Source organism: Schistocerca piceifrons, chromosome 11, assembly GCF_021461385.2.
Source record: "Schistocerca piceifrons isolate TAMUIC-IGC-003096 chromosome 11, iqSchPice1.1, whole genome shotgun sequence".
Classification (NCBI taxonomy): domain Eukaryota; kingdom Metazoa; phylum Arthropoda; class Insecta; order Orthoptera; family Acrididae; genus Schistocerca; species Schistocerca piceifrons.
Window position 1 is genome coordinate 154143692 of NC_060148.1, and position 16283 is coordinate 154159974.

General features: G+C 44.9%; 1 protein-coding gene across 1 annotated transcript in view; it reads right to left on the bottom strand.

The window, feature by feature from the left end:
• Positions 1-413: 413 nt before the first annotated feature.
• The window catches only part of LOC124719842, an 80733-nt gene continuing 64863 nt past the window's right edge, over positions 414-16283 (bottom strand). Inside the window, exon 3 of the mRNA XM_047245028.1 lies at positions 414-1567. Within this exon, the coding sequence (XP_047100984.1) occupies positions 414-1567 (1154 nt within the window). The remainder of the gene's footprint in view (positions 1568-16283) is intronic.

Consider the following 16283-nt stretch of genomic DNA (forward strand, 5'->3'; position numbering starts at 1 on the left):
ACACACACACACACACACACACACACATACAGAATGATCAAACGGTGAGTGGTCTGCCGGTCCCCACTCGACCGAGCCAGATGTTGCACAAATTTCCTGTGCAGGTTCTCTGACCAATCAAAGGGAGGCGTACTAATTTGCAGCCCAAATAGGGAGACCAGTAGGTAAAGGGTGACGAAAAGTAGCGGTGACATGTCAAAAATTTTGGCCCAGTTTCAGTGAATAATTCTGATAGAACCGCAAAACCTGGCATGATAGCTGCACTGTTCATATTGAGCACAACCTGCAAGTTTTACGTAATTTGACTCTCTGCTTTTGTTCCAAGCGGCTGACAATATTGTTGCCACAAAATTTGCACCACGTAATTGGAATACTGGGCTCTCGTTTTCTGACCATGATACCTGCTGGCTTGTTTATAAAGCGAGTAAGCCAGCGACCAGATCGTAGTACATGATTCCCACCAGTCCGAGACAAACCAAGTTGAAAGATATCGATAGTGAAATCGCCCTAAGGAATATTATCCGACTATAGATCAGATAGTACCTGGCCGTTTTTTCCAAAGCGATACACGTTGCGCATACTATACTCCAGGGTATTAGCACACACAGCACCTGGCGACGGAATATCCGGCTTGCTTCAGTAGGTGCTAGCTCGTTAGGAAGCCTCAGATGACGAACACAAGCGTACATGTGGTAGCAGAATGAGTTTAGCCAGATACAGCTGAGAAATGTGAGGGCGCTATCGATCAGTACCATTACAGATAAGTCGGGGACGCCTGCCATCCGATAAACGACCTCAGAACACAGGATCTGGACTATACCCGTGATCTGGAAGGACAAGAAAATCTTTCCAGGCAGATTACGTAAATGTGGAAGGCGCATGTATAGTCCGGCAGTCAAAAAACGGAAAAGAATATTTACCACTACGAACGATATTTCTAAAGGTTTTAACCTGTCGATTTTAAAATTTTTGTATTTCAAGGTGCCACTATGTAAACTCTCTTTGTAACTCAGTGTCCTTTCTGTTGGCTTTACATAACCTCTGAGGGGATTTGACCACGTTGCTTTGAAGTCATTTGGGTACAGTCCAGCTCCGTAATATCTGACGGCACACAGCTCAGGAGATTCATGGAAAGAAAAGTCGCGACACGTGAGCAGCAGAATAGCTCTGGAGACAGAGCAGAGGGCGTCTGTGGTGTTCGATTCCATACACGACTGGTCGTCAGGACTATCGAAGTAGCAGCGAGCGTCGTGCACGGATTGCATGATACTGAATGGGACGTCCTGACAAATGCTGTACGAGTTGACTGCCATCCAGGCCAGCAGACAGAGGTTGACGTTCACCCTCTGCGTGTAGGCCAGGTAGCTGGTCACGGGTATGTGGGGCGACCTCTGCACCACGTCGCCCCACAGCTGCTGGCGGCACTGTAGGTGCTGCTGGATGGTCTCCGGTGGCAGGTCGTCCAGTGGGCACGTGGGGTGCTCCAGGACATCAGCCAACATCTGCAGGCAGTCAGTGTCCACGTTGAGCACGGCGTTGCTTTGGTCCTCCAGCTGCCACTTCTCATCTGGAAAAGAGCGACAGAAAGTAGTTGGTGCTCGTACGCTATAGCTAGCTAAACCCAAAGTCTTCTTTGGACTATACGACTGGGTGTTGTTTAATTAAATAATCGATAATCAGTGGTTATAGAAGGCCACAACCAACAAAAACCAGGGGTATTTGTCAGGGATGACGTAAGGCGGAAAGTGAACACAAATTTTAGTGTTAACAAAGAAAGATACCAGAGATCCATTGAGTGAATACTACGCATCATCTAAAGGGTGTCCAAGAAGACCTTCGAATTTGTGTAATTCAGGAAATAAGTAGGTTTTATTGATGTCTCTGTTTTGAAGATGATGAAAGACACTGGCATCGGTACTGAACTGTCTTGTTTCAATGTTGCATTCTGTGACTTGTGATTCCATGCCGACACAGTTGCACTGAAAAGAACGTTTAGTGCCGCGTGCGGGGGTGTATGAAAGTCCACGTACAGGGCAAACAGTGACAGAGGTAACGAGAGCATATGCCAAGGCCCATCTCGTAAAGCAACCCTGATTGATTGAGAGAAAGTTGTTGTTCTTTTATTTCTCAGGCTGTTTCAAAGAAAGGCTGTACTCTACATATGTGGGTAGAAACGTGTGCCATCGTCCGTCAGCCAATTGAGCTGAAATCCGTTGGCAAATATTGAGCTGAAATCGGGCAGCACGCTTAGCAATGTGCGACCACACTAAAAAGTTAGAAAACGAAAGGATGTAGGCCGATGTTTGTGAATGAATTATGTGTCTACGACATGGAACAGCATGTTGCACCCTGCCTTACATTGTTGCCACAGTGCCTACTATGTTTCCCACAGGTGTTTTGTCCATTAGCTTTGTAAATAAATTTCGCCCACCACGTTTTTGTGTCTAATTGTGAAGACTAACCTCAGCAATTACGTCAGGGATTAGGATAAGGTTTTCGCTAATACATAAACTGTTTCATGGGAAAAGCTTGCGTGGATAATTTACAAGTCGTCCAGCTATAGACACTTAGAGAGACCCATGAGAATCCGAGGCGGGTCCCTAATTTTCCAGTAACTGTGCCTTATACTGCAGTCAACAAAAGAGTTATACCGTTTTCTGGTCCGAGGAAAATCCTCATTATTTGCGAGAGCTAGAAAGGAACTCGTCTCACATTGTATGATCCAGGATGCCATCATGATACTGTTTCAGGCTACAGTTTCTTGAACGGCATACGGATGGATATTGCAAACGAGGTTAACAACTCAGCTCGAAGGCGAGGCAATCATGGATCGTGAGTGGTTAAAGTAGGACAGAACTCCGGCACAATCTGCTATTCATGTGTGTGAGTTGCACGGTGAGCGACGTCACCACGGCCTGGGAGTGGTTCTGCGACATTTCCAGCCCCATCGAAATGGACACCACGTATTCTGAACCTTACCACACCAGCAACTGATTATGGGGAAGAATTAAGTCCCATTTGAGTCAACATAACAGGACTAATGAAAAACTAAGCAAACATGTTGACAAAACCTTTTAAAAGTACCTACATAGACATTTCATAAGATGTCAGAGGGGATGTGGAGACACACAGATCTCTGTGTAAGGCGCGCTGGTCCTCATACTGATACAATAAATATGTACTTTTCATATCTAAGTAGTCCAATTACAACTTTTTGTTTTGAGGTAGCGGAATGGACTTTCCGCCACACTGTATGAAGGATGACTCATTCTGACTTCCCACCTTTCCAGTATACTTCGGATTTGTTTGTCATCTTAGACATATCGCGACACTGAGTTCAGAGCAGCGAAGGAGATTCGTCACTAGTTTGTTCGTTAGCGCGAGAACGTCAAGAATTAATTCAACAAACTCCAGTAGCGAAACGGTGATAAAAATTCTTCTGTCCCGCTGAACGGTTCATTCTTAATACTCTGTGAGTATAGCTTCCATTCCGCCTGTAGAGTTGCGTGAGTATTACTTCCTCTGACACTTATCGCATGATGAGATTAGCGCCACAGTAGGGGAGCTGCTGGGATGGACACAGCTCGGTCCAGAAGTCAGAGAATCAGAGACTACTCCTGAGATTTCTTTGGCTGCTTATCGTTTCTTTCACCTACGACAGTGATTTGTCGATGTGGAAACTGTCGCGGCTGCACCATGGTTATCCCAATAAGTGTCTGAGTAAGATGGTTCAAAAGCTGGAGGACAGCCAGAGCCCACCACATGCAACAGGACCATGGTTAGTGAGGCACTACAGTGACTGAACCAACTTTCATCTTGAGGAGAGCTTTATCTGTTACATTCTGAGAAGTACTGACAGTCATTTCTCTCGAGCACCGTTCATGTTCAAATAACAAAGCGAAAGAAAATGATATTGATTCAGTACTCATCACTCACCACACACAGTGCAATTAGCTGAGCACAAATGTAGATTCTGTAAGATGAGTACATTCCAAAATAATCTTATAGGCAGGTTGTTTCTAAAAAAGACAAAAAACAAGACCTTAACGTTTACAATTCTTCTTCTTTATGTTTCATTTCACACCCACCACGTGACAGATTGGTAGGCAAGCTCCAGACATATTGCTTTTCTTCAGCCTCTTGACATTAAAAGATACCCATATAGGTTAGCAGTTACAATGAATAAAATTACTGGTTTCAATTAAAAGACTTACTATTTGTTATAAAAGTCCATGGATGGTAGTACTGTGATGAAGGTAAAGGTGTGGTTTCTAGCAAATCATGGAGGTTTGGTCTCAACAAGTGCCACATGGGTAATTTTGTAGAATGGGAGTGAGGATCATAAAAGGTGTACGGATCGGTAGGTATGGGAGTAGGTGTGTGGTTTGTGTTCTGGTACAGGAAGAATCAGGCTGCTTAAGTTTCCCTGGAGGTGAAAGGTATGGAGGTGGAAAGGTGTTGGACATGTTGGTACAGTCACAGCTGGAACCTTGGTTTACAGAAGTTTGGCGAGACAAGGTGGTTTTGTTTCTCAATTTTACAGGCTGTATAGCATCTGTGTTAAAGTTGGAGCAACTACTGAGAGGGAATTTTAATCAGTTAGTGGAAATTGCATGTGAGAGTGGAAGACAAGTATGAGGGAAGGTACAGAGAGCATGACCTTCTAGACCCTGTAAGGAATGGTAATATTTTGAGTGAACAGAATTCCGAGCTATGTTTTGCAGAGGTGAGGATGGGACAGATAAGGCTTTTGTGAAAACGAAGGACAAAAGAAGATACAGGACAAGCCCTGCCTATGACGAAGCCACTAGAGACAGAGTTGGGACTGGGAAACTGTGGGAAGCAACTCGGCTTTGGCGCTTCAAAGAAGCTGTCCTAGAGTTTGCTTTCAGCTGCTTAGGGAAATAACGGAAAAACTAAATCTTGATGGCCAAATCGGGTTTTGAATCACCCTCGTACCACAGCAACACCTCACACACGATGCTTTTGTAAGTATAGAGGACGGTTGATGAAATATATATGAATGGCCAGTTTGTGATTTTCTTAATTTTACTCCATTGTGGCATGTGTTCACCACATTAGTCCAAGATATGACACGGAAAGTTAAAGTCGTTTTACATTCTGGGTGACATAGTAGGTCTAGCTGCCTAGTCGGAATTATCTGTGCTTTGTAGAGTACAGGGTAACAAGTGAAATGCGTAACTTCATGATATATTAAGAATGTTTCATTATTGCTTGGATGTTGTGTTGAGATAGCATGTGGGGGAGAGTATTTTGCTGCAGCTGAGACATCAGATATCGCGGAATGTGTGTTAAGCTGTTTGCATGCCACAATGTGTTAGGTGACGAAGCAGATAAAAGTGGTGTTTTGGGTAGTTGAAAATAAACTAGGATAGAGTCTCGGAGCAGTTGAATGCTAAATTTAGATAGAAGGTGAATAAGGCTGTTATCATTATTTGCTGGACTATATGTGAACACTCAGGGGTACTTGGTGTTGAGTAAAACAGTGTTTCGAAATAAACGACTTTGATGGTGCGGATGGGACGCAAGTAGTTGTTGGGATGAGGAGACGGTAAGGTTGGTTTAGTGGATGACGCTTACTTTGCGTTTATAGCGACATATGAGGTGGGGCTCTTTGTAGCTGACGCAGGTGAATAAGAGCTGTACGTTTTAGCACTGCTTATCAGTGGCGGATCATGGGCCTAAATTCTGAGAAAGGCAGTGTTAATGTGGTAATAGTAAAGTGCAGGAGCGTCTATAGAAAGGTTCCAAAGCTGCTCTCATTAATAAACGGTTACAATGCCCACATAGTACTAGGGACGGAAAGTTGGCTGAAACTTGATGTAAGCAGTAATGAAATTCTAAACTTAGATTGGAATGTATACCGGAGAGACAGGCTGAACAGTGAAGGCGGGGGCATGTTTGTAGCGATAAAAAGTGCAATAGTATCGAAGGAAATAGACGGAGATTCGAAATGTGAAATAATTTGGGTGAAGGTCACGGTTAAAGCAGGCTCAAACATGGCAATTGGATGTCTCTATAGGCCCCCTGGCTCAGCAGCTGTTGTGGCAGAACACCTGAAGGAATATTTGGAAAATATTTCGAGTAGATTTTTTCCGACCATGTTATAGCTTTGGGTGGAGATTTTAATTTACCAGATACAGACTGGGAGACCCAAACGCATTTAATGGGTGGCAGGGACAAAGAATCCAGTGAAATTCTTTTAAGTGCATTTTTAAGTTCAAAACCATCGTATAATATGCATTAGATGAGTATGTGCCAAGTAAGATCGTAAGAGACGGAAAAGAGCCGCAGTGGTACAACAACCGAGTTAGAAAACTGCTACTGAAGCAATGGGAACTGCACAGCAAACATAAACATAGCGAAAGCCTTGCAAACAAACAAAAATTACACGAAGCGAAATGTAGTGTGTGGAGGGCTATGCGAGAGGCGTTCAACGAATTCGAAAGTAAAGTTCTATGTACTGACTTGGCAGAAATTCTTAAGAAATTTTGGTCTTATGTCAAAGCAGTAGGTGGATCAACATAAAATATCCAGACACTCTGTGACCAAATTGGAACTGAAACAGAGGATGACAGACTAAGGGCCGAATACTAAATGTATTTTCCCAAAGCTGTTTCACAGAGGAAGACTGCACTGTAGTTCCTTCTCTAGATTGTTGCAGAGGTGACAAAATGGTAGATATCGAAATAGATGACAGAGGGATAGAAAAACAATTAAAATCACTCAAAAGAGGAAAGGCCGCTGGACCTGATGGGATACCAATTCGATTTTACACAGAGTACGCGAAGGAACTTGCCCCGTTTCTTGCAGCGGTGTACCGTAGGTCTCTAGAAGAGCGTAGCGTTCGAAAAGATTGGAAAAGGGCACAGGTCATCCGCGTTTTCAGGAAGAGAAGTCGAACAGATGTGCAGAACTATAGACCGATGTCTCTAACGTCGATCAGTTGTAGAATTTGGAACACGTATTATGTTCGAGTATAATGACTTTTCTGGAGACTAGAAATCTACTCTGTAGAAATCAGCATGGGTTTCGAAAAAGACGATCGTGTGAAACCCAGCTCGCGCTATTCGTCTACGAGACTCAGAGGGCCATAGACACGGGTTGACAGGTAGATTCCGTGTTTCTTGACTTCCGCAAGGCGTTTGATACAGCTCCTCACAGTCGTTTAATGAACAAAGTAAGAGCATATGGACTATCAGACCAATTGTGTGATTGATTGAAGAGTTCCTAGATAAGAGAACGCAGCATGTCATTCACAGTGGAGAAAGGTCTTCCGAAGTAAGAGTGATTTCAGGTGTGCCACAGGGGAGTGTCGTAGGACCGTTGCTATTCACAATGTATATAAATGACATTGTGGATAACATCGGAAGTTCATTGAGGCTTTTTGCGGATGACGCTGTAGTATATTGAGAGGTTGTAACAATGGAAATTGTACTGAAATGCAGGAGGATATGCAACGAATTGACGCATGGTGCAGGGAATGGCAATTGAATCTCAATGTAGACAAGTGTAATGTGGTGCGAATACATAGAATGAAAGATCCTCTATCATTTAGCTACAATATAGCAGGTCATCAACTGGAAGTAGTTAATTCCATAAATTATCTGGGAATAGGCATTAGGAGTGATTTAAAATGGAATGACCATATAAAATTAATCGTCAGTAAAGCAGATGTCAGACTGAGATTCATTGGAAGAATCCTAAGGAAATGCAGTGCGAAACCAACGGAAGTAGGTTAAAGTACACTTGTTCGCCCACTGCTTGAATACTGCTCACCGGTGTGGGAACCGTACCAGGTGTGGTTGATAGAAGAGACATAGTAGATCCAACGGACAGCAGCGCGCTTCGTTACAGGATCATTTAGTAATCGCGAAAGCGTTACGGAGATGATAGATAAACTCCAGTGGAAGACTCTGCAAGAGAGAATCTCAGTAGCTCGGTACAGGCTTTTGTTGAAGTTTCGAGAACATACCTTCACCGAGGAGTCAAGCAGTATGTTGCTCCCTCCTATATATATCTCGCGAAGAGACCATGAGGATAAAATCAGAGAGATTAGAGCCCACACAGAGGCATACCGACAATATTTCTTTCCACGAACAATACGAGACTGGAATAGAAGGGAGAATCGATAGAGGTGCTCAAGGTACCCTCCACCTCACACCGTCAGCTTGTCTGCGGAGTATGGATGTAGGTGTAGGAAGGCCGGGAAACATACTGGTAAACGTTCCTTCCTTTCCTTTTAATGTATGCGTAAATAATGGTCCTAAGAACCACCACCACCAGCACTTCTTGTACTACTATTGTAACTGTGACGTCGGCGCCTACCAAGACTACCAATGTTACTGCTAATGACAGCTGAAAAATACAGAAACGGCACTCACGTTTATTTACGAACGAACTGTTGGAGCGTGGCCACATGTAAAACGAGTTATCTTGACGATCTTTCTTCTTCCCGGACCTGTCGCTGACATCGTCATACCACGTGTCTCAGTTCTGAAGTATTCACAGTGCTGGTCTTTCAGTTGAGGTACAAGCAAAGCTGATAATCAGTTCTGGGACATCTGTTCCTCAAATATGGTTTTACTCGTTTAAGACAAGAAGAACTTCTTTCGACTGGAGCAATTATTGCAGGAACGGTAGCAATTAGATCAAAGATTCTGAAATCTTCTGGAAGAATCTGGTTCTTCTGATTCTTAGTCATTAATTTGATTACGTCTCCCAAAAAGATATAGTGAAATATTTCTTTATCGTAGAAAGAAAACACAATCTCCAGTACTACACGCAACTGCGAGCGACGAAGGCGAACTGTGTAGGATCAACTAATTTAAGGAAGATCAGCTTATCACAATGTGAACAGTCTTTTTCCAGTCGTGTTATAATATTATCCAAGACATCAAAATACATCTATTTGTGTTTTGAGATCAGTGGATCACCAATGTATTCATCTGTCATTTCAGAGCTGAAATGGGAAGTGTCAGGTTGCAACCTAATCGAGTGTTTCGTGGAATTTAGAAAGTCGACCAGTTTATCTTCATTGTTTGTTTTTCACCAGACCTATACATTCTGAGGCAGCATTGCTTCTTCTCAAGAATGTTCAAAACCATTTGAGGTTTTAGACGTTGTTGTTGTTGTTGTTGTGGTCTTCAGTCCTGAGACTGGTTTGATGCAGCTCTCCATGCTACTCTATCCTGTGCAAACTTCTTCTTCTCCCAGTACTTACTGCAACCTAATTCCTTCTGAATCTGCTTAGTGTATTGATCTCTTGGTCTCCCTCTACGATTTTTACCCTCCACGCTGCCCTCCAATGCTAAATTTGTGATCCCTTGATTCCTCAAAATATGTCCTACCAACCGATCCCTTCTTCTAGTCAAGTTGTGCCACAAACTTCTCTTCTCCCCAATCCTATTCAATACCTCCTCATTAGTCACGTGATCAACCCACCTTATCTTCAGCATTCTTCTGTAGCACCACATTTCGAAAGCTTCTATTCTCTTCTTGTCCAGACTGGTTATTGTCCACGTTTCACTTCCATACATGGCTACACTCCATACAAATACTTTCAGAAACGAGTTTTAGACGTGTGCTTTGAGAAACAGAGAGAAGGAAAACAATGTCAACGTCTATGACGCTCCTTTTAAAGACGCATGATTCTCTTCCAGTTGTTACACCAGAGTTTGTACTGTCAGTTATTTGTTTTTTAAACTCGGTTAGCTGCGGACAGTTTCGGAGAACGGCAGATATTTTGCTGGCATTACAGTTCCATCTCGTTTCACTGTTCGAAGGAGTAGGTTCATCCATAGTAGTGTCGAGAATTGCTATGCGCTTGGAAGACCAGCTGAAGAAAGCAGGTATAACCTGAAGCGTGGAGATGAAAGATCCCTGTTGGTTTCCTGCAAGAACAGCTGTGCTGGAAAAGTAAATCCAACGATGTGCAGAACAGTGAGTGAAAAGAGCTTGGGAGACAATATCACAGACCTTAGCTTGCGGGCCATTGAGTTCTCCTGATAGAACGGAGGCACCGTGGTAGGTTTCGATGACCAGCGTGTCGTTCACATATCAGAACTCTGGAGCTCGACAGCCAGCACAGCGGATGGAGCGGCAGCGGGTTTAGTTTGGCTAACATCACGAAAACCGAGAAAATGTCCTGGAATGTCGCCGTTGCAGTCCCACTGGCCTCACATTAACAGCGTGTGGCGACTTGTCTGAAACTTCTGCTGCTCCGTCCTCAATACAGCTAGGAAACGGTCCCACCCAAAATTGAATGCATATATATATAAAGAAGGTATCTTTCTTTTAGACATGTCCGGAAGAACAAATACTATCGGTGACCGTGAAGCTCTCTAGAATGAAATGATAATTAAATCAAAACCTTAAGCTGTCGACAGGTGTTGATATACATCAAGGGGGCCAGTTGAAAATGTGTGCCCCGACCAGGACTCGAACCCGGGATCGCCTTCTTACATGGCAGACGCTCTATCCAGCTGAGCCACCGATGGCACAGAGTATAGAGCGACTTCAGGGGTTTATCCCTTGCACACCTCCCGTGAGACCCACTTTCCCAACTTAACTTCCACGCACTACAGTCGTAGTGCCCCTGCCCATTGCACTGCAGGCAATCTTACCGAGTTCCGGAAGAGTTTGGGCAATGTGTGGGCATCCAGCACAGAAGAAGTAGGTCAATGGCCAGTTAGCCTTAACTGTATATAAAGATGGTATTTGTTCTTTCAGACATTGATTTGCACTCCAGAACAGCTGGTTGTACCTTATGCTCAGGCTGCAGCCTTCATTCATAAACACCTGGTTTCTGAGCGAGTTAGACAGTTGTTAGCCCGTAGACGAAAGTTGTGCAATAATGTAAACGCAAATTTTCAGCAGAATTTCTAAAACAGTATTCATCACGCAGCAGTTTGAATACCGTCCCTGTACACCGCTAAGCGCAAAACCTTCCTAACACGGAAACGATGCATCTCTGACATTATTGTCACATAAAAACTTGTTTTTTCATCTCTTCTAAGCAGTCAATAATTTTGCATACGTAGCCTTCCTACACCACTGCAGTGCAGGAATCGATAATATATGGAAATCATCATAGTTGGCTTGTAATGATCCCAGACAGAGAGCTGCCAAGAAATCGAAAAGCTTGCGTTGGAAAGTAGACCTTGCATGGCAATCACGTAAGGTCTACAAGTGGATATTCAGAAGGGTTTCTGAATCTCATTCTTTGTATTAGAATGCAGTCGGAAGTCGTCAGTGCACATGGATGAACCCCAGTATTAAACTCACCTATGATGTCTCTGACAGATGGGCTATATTTAGTTCTCAGCCAGTTGATCCGATAGAAGGAGTAGACCGCGTCGGCGAGACCGAACATCTTTGCCGCCTTTGGCTGCTGCTCCTCGCACTGCGCGCTGAAGTCGTCACGAAAGGAGAGGTACCACTCCTGGTAGTCCAGCAGGCGTTCACTCAGCACCGGCCGCCTGTAACACACAGACTGCGGGGTTAAAATCGGCATTCCAAATCATGCACTACAGCGCGTGGGAGAATGTAAAGCCCGACCTGACTTCAAACGCCCTGGAAGATTACAAACGCGTGTAGGAGCGAGACTCGAATGCGGGACCTTCGCGTTTTTGAAATAAGTTTTTATTGGCGCCGAATATACTAGGGTGGTTTCAAAGGTAGTTACATCGCTGAAACTTACTTTATTTTTCAATGTAGGTTAGTGCACTTGGTCCAACGATGTTCCAGTCCCTTGATCCCATCTCGAAAATGAATATCCTCCAGGCCTGCAAAACATTTGCCATCTCCGGCTATCAGTTCTTCGTTTGAAGTGAATCTTCGTCCACCAAGGAAAAGTTTCAGTTCTGGAAAGAGATGGAAGTCTGACGGCGGCATATCAGGTGAATAAGGCAACAATTCATACCTTAGTTCGTGCAATTTTGCCAAGGCGACGGCATGCGTTTTAGATCCAGCATCAAGTCTCGCAGCACTCATGTTGCAGATAGTTTTTTAACTTCTAATTCGTCAGTTAAAATGATGACATCTGGCAAGCGTGAGGAATTACATGCACTTTCAATCGGCGATCCTCCGTGACCATTTTGTGCACTTTTGCAAAGATTTCTGGAGTAGTGACACATCTTGGCCGACCACTGCAGGGATCATCGTCTAAGCTCTACCGACCAAATTTAAATTCATTTGTCCACTTGGCAACAGTTGAATATGAAGGAGCAGAGTCCTCCAGCGTACTCTGGAAATCGGCACGAATGTCCGTTGCTTTCATACCTTCCTTTACAAAGCACTTAATCACTGCTCGAATCTCGATGTTTTTAATCTTCGCAAATCACTACACGGGAACAACAACAGAGCCACGTCACCTCTACAACTCTCTTCCAAGAGCACTGATGTGTCACGTGTTTACAGGCAACAGTCCACTGAATATCACGTGAACAACTCGTTGCGCTAGCGCTGACCTCTTGTGGTGATGAGAACTTTTGAAACCACCCTCGTATATGTTAACCGGGGGCCGCAGCCTCAGAGGTCCACATCAACCCCACGACGACTGCCTCAGTCCACTTCACCCCTCCGCCACCCCACACCGAACCACTCTTTCAGGGTTATTGTGCGGTTCGGCCCCGGTGGACACCCCCCTCCCCCCCCCCCCCCAGGGAAAGTCTCATACCAGACGAGTAGACGAGTGTAAGCCCTATGTTTGCATGGTAGGGTAATGGTGATGTACGCGTATATGGAGAAGTTGTTTGCGCGGCAATCGCCAATATAGTGTAGATCAAGGTCCGTAAAAAAATAAGGTTGAGCAGTAAGCGTTCTGTCCTGCCACTGGCTGAGGCTGGGACGTCACGAAGGAACCGCCGCTGCCTCTGAACAGCGCTACAAGACGTAGTCCGCGCATTTAAGCGATGTATTTGTGAAATGTTTGTTTCTACAGAAATAGTAAAAGGTAAATTGTTATTCTGCTATTTCTAGAAAGTTACTGCTATATTCTGTAACTTGTCCAGCTTTTAAACAGACACTGCTGAGTGCTGACTTTAATAAAATCAAGCGTCTATAGATCAAACTATACAAAAATAAGTGCTAAGTACAGTCTGTTTTGCAGTTCTCTACGAAGTAAACGTTCGAAATGAGCATTCGATTTTCTAACTTTGGCTCTGGGAAAAGTGTTAACTTGTAGACAAGCTCTATGTAACGCTCATTTATATTCTGTTTACATCATGTCTACAAAAACACTTTCATTTTCACTCAAGAAATTATGCAATTGCCTTATTTGTAGGAAGCATTTGAATTAACTACCTGAACTGACACACACACACACACACACACACACACACACACACACACACACACACACACACACGCACACGCATACACACATTCGTAATTTTCTCACACCTCAAACCTTGGCTTATATTTTTATCAAGGTGGCTGTATAATGTTTGCCCTAGTTGTTAAAATTCACTTATATAAAAGAGCATTGAATCAAAAAAAGTGCTGCAAAATACGATTTACAGGAAATAGTGGTAAATTAACTTACCGAGTCCGCCGTTCAGCAAAGTTGGTATGTAGTGTGGGAAACAATAAGCCAATCCTTGACACTATCAGTGTAGAGTCTTGCTTGTTGTGAAACACACAGTCAGAGGACCTTCACTTCTATCACTAAGTTTATATATTATTTAACTTTCACAAATAATGTTTATTTACATTCTAAAGCGATGACAAATACCACTTCCTTGCTTTCCGTTGCTGAGCGGTAACTGCTTTCTTCGACTTGTCCTTTGCAGACAGCCAACGCAGTCGGATAAAGGTTCTCGTCCTAGCATAAATCTTAGTGATTTCTGGGTGAATAGTGGGGAATCGCTCGGTAAGTATAGCGCACAGGTTCTTGATGACACCAGTTTCCCTGAACAAACTGTCGTGTCCATGGATCTGGGCAAAAATTAACTCAAATTTGCTAATTGTTTCGAGCCACGTTTCTGAAGGCACAAGCAAACCCCCACGAGAAACCATGCCCAGCCATCCTCTTGATGTCTCCTCAGGCAGTGTCAGTAACTCTCCAGTGGGTGTGGCCAGTGATCAGTCATACTGTCTGCATCGATAAGCTGCATATCCAGCAAGATACACTCCTGAAAATTGAAATAAGAACACCATGAATTCATTGTCCCAGGAAGGGGAAACTTTATTGACACATTCCTGGGGTCAGATACATCACATGATCACACTGACAGAACCACAGGCACATAGACACAGGCAACAGAGCATGCACAATGTCGGCACTAGTACAGTGTATATCCACCTTTCGCAGCAATGCTGGCTGCTATTCTCCCATGGAGACGATCGTAGAGATGCTGGATGTAGTCCTGTGGAACGGCTTGCCATGCCATTTCCACCTGGCGCCTCAGTTGGACCAGCGTTCGTGCTGGACGTGCAGACCGCGTGAGACGACGCTTCATCCAGTCCCAAACATGCTCAATGGGGGACAGATCCGGAGATCTTGCTGGCCAGGGTAGTTGACTTACACCTTCTAGAGCACGTTGGGTGGCACGGGATACATGCGGAAGTGCATTGTCCTGTTGGAACAGCAAGTTCCCTTGCCGGTCTAGGAATGGTAGAACGATGGGTTCGATGACGGTTTGGATGTACCGTGCACTATTCAGTGTCCCCTCGACGATCACCAGTGGTGTACGGCCAGTGTAGGAGATCGCTCCCCACACCATGATGCCGGGTGTTCGCCCTGTGTGCCTCGGTCGTATGCAGTCCTGATTGTGGCGCTCACCTGCACGGCGCCAAACACGCATACGACCATCATTGGCAACAAGGCAGAAGCGACTCTCATCGCTGAAGACGACACGTCTCCATTCGTCCCTCCATTCACGCCTGTCGCGACACCACTGGAGGCGGGCTGCACGATGTTGGGGCGTGAGCGGAAGACGGCCTAACGGTGTGCGGGACCGTAGCCCAGCTTCGTGGAGACGGTTGCGAATGGTCCTCGCCGATACCCCAGGAGCAACAGTGTCCCTAATTTGCTGGGAAGTGGCGGTGCGGTCCCCTACGGCACTGCGTAGGATCCTACGGTCTTGGCGCGCATCCGTGCGTCGCTGCGGTCCGGTCCCAGGTCGACGGGCACGTGCACCTTCCGCCGACCACTGGCGGCAACATCGATGTACTGTGGAGACCTCACGCCCCACGTGTTGAGCAATTCGGCGGTACGTCCACCCGGCCTCCCGCATGCCCACTATACGCCCTCGCTCAAAGTCCGTCAACTGCACATACGGTTCACGTCCACGCTGTCGCGGCATGCTACCAGTGTTAAAGACTGCGATGGAGCTCCGTATGCCACGGCAAACTGGCTGACACTGACGGCGGCGGTGCACAAATGCTGCGCAGCTAGCGCCATTCGACGGCCAACACCGCGGTTCCTGGTGTGTCCGCTGTGCCGTGCGTGTGATCATTGCTTGTACAGCCCTCTCGCAGTGTCCGGAGCAAGTATGGTGGGTCTGACAAACCGGTGTCAATGTGTTCTTTTTTCCATTTCCAGGAGTGTATTTAAATCCTTCAGTGCTGCAATCAGAAGCCAGTGACATTGGAGGCACATCGGATTCTCCTACTCCAAAATCTAAATCTTCTATCTCCTTCTCTCCTTCAACCATTGCCAACGCCTCAGACATATCAGGCAGGATATTGCCAAAAACAGTTGCAGTCACGAATCTTCCTTCTTCATCTGGCTCAACAGACAATGCATTTGAAAGTGGAATATCATGAGCGTTTGCTCCCAACAACAAGTCTTATTCGGCTCTTTACTTCGACTGGCGATGGGTGATCATAAAAACGTCCAAGGCCTCTTATAAGAGAAAAAAAGTTCTCCAAGCAGTCTTGATTTAATCTTGCTGTAAGAATATATTCAATATTATAAACAGCTAAGTCACTGAACAGACCCAAAAGTGACCGAACAGTTTTCAAAAATCCTTTCTGGAAGGGTAGGAGATGTTTTGAGTTGCCAACACGCATCTTCTCACAACACTTCGAAAATTTACGTAGGCACTGTTCTTGGGCTTGAAAATTGACACCAAATCCGCAAGCTAGTGATTTATTACTTTCTTTTGTCCTTGAATTAAGTACATCGAAAGTCTCATCCACCATCTGTATGAAATCACTGGCGTGTCCTTCTTCAGGCATCAAATACCGAATCGCCTGTGCAGTTGTATTTGATAGCAGCTGAGCTGCTGAGCGTACTCGCTGTCGCTCTCTGCCCT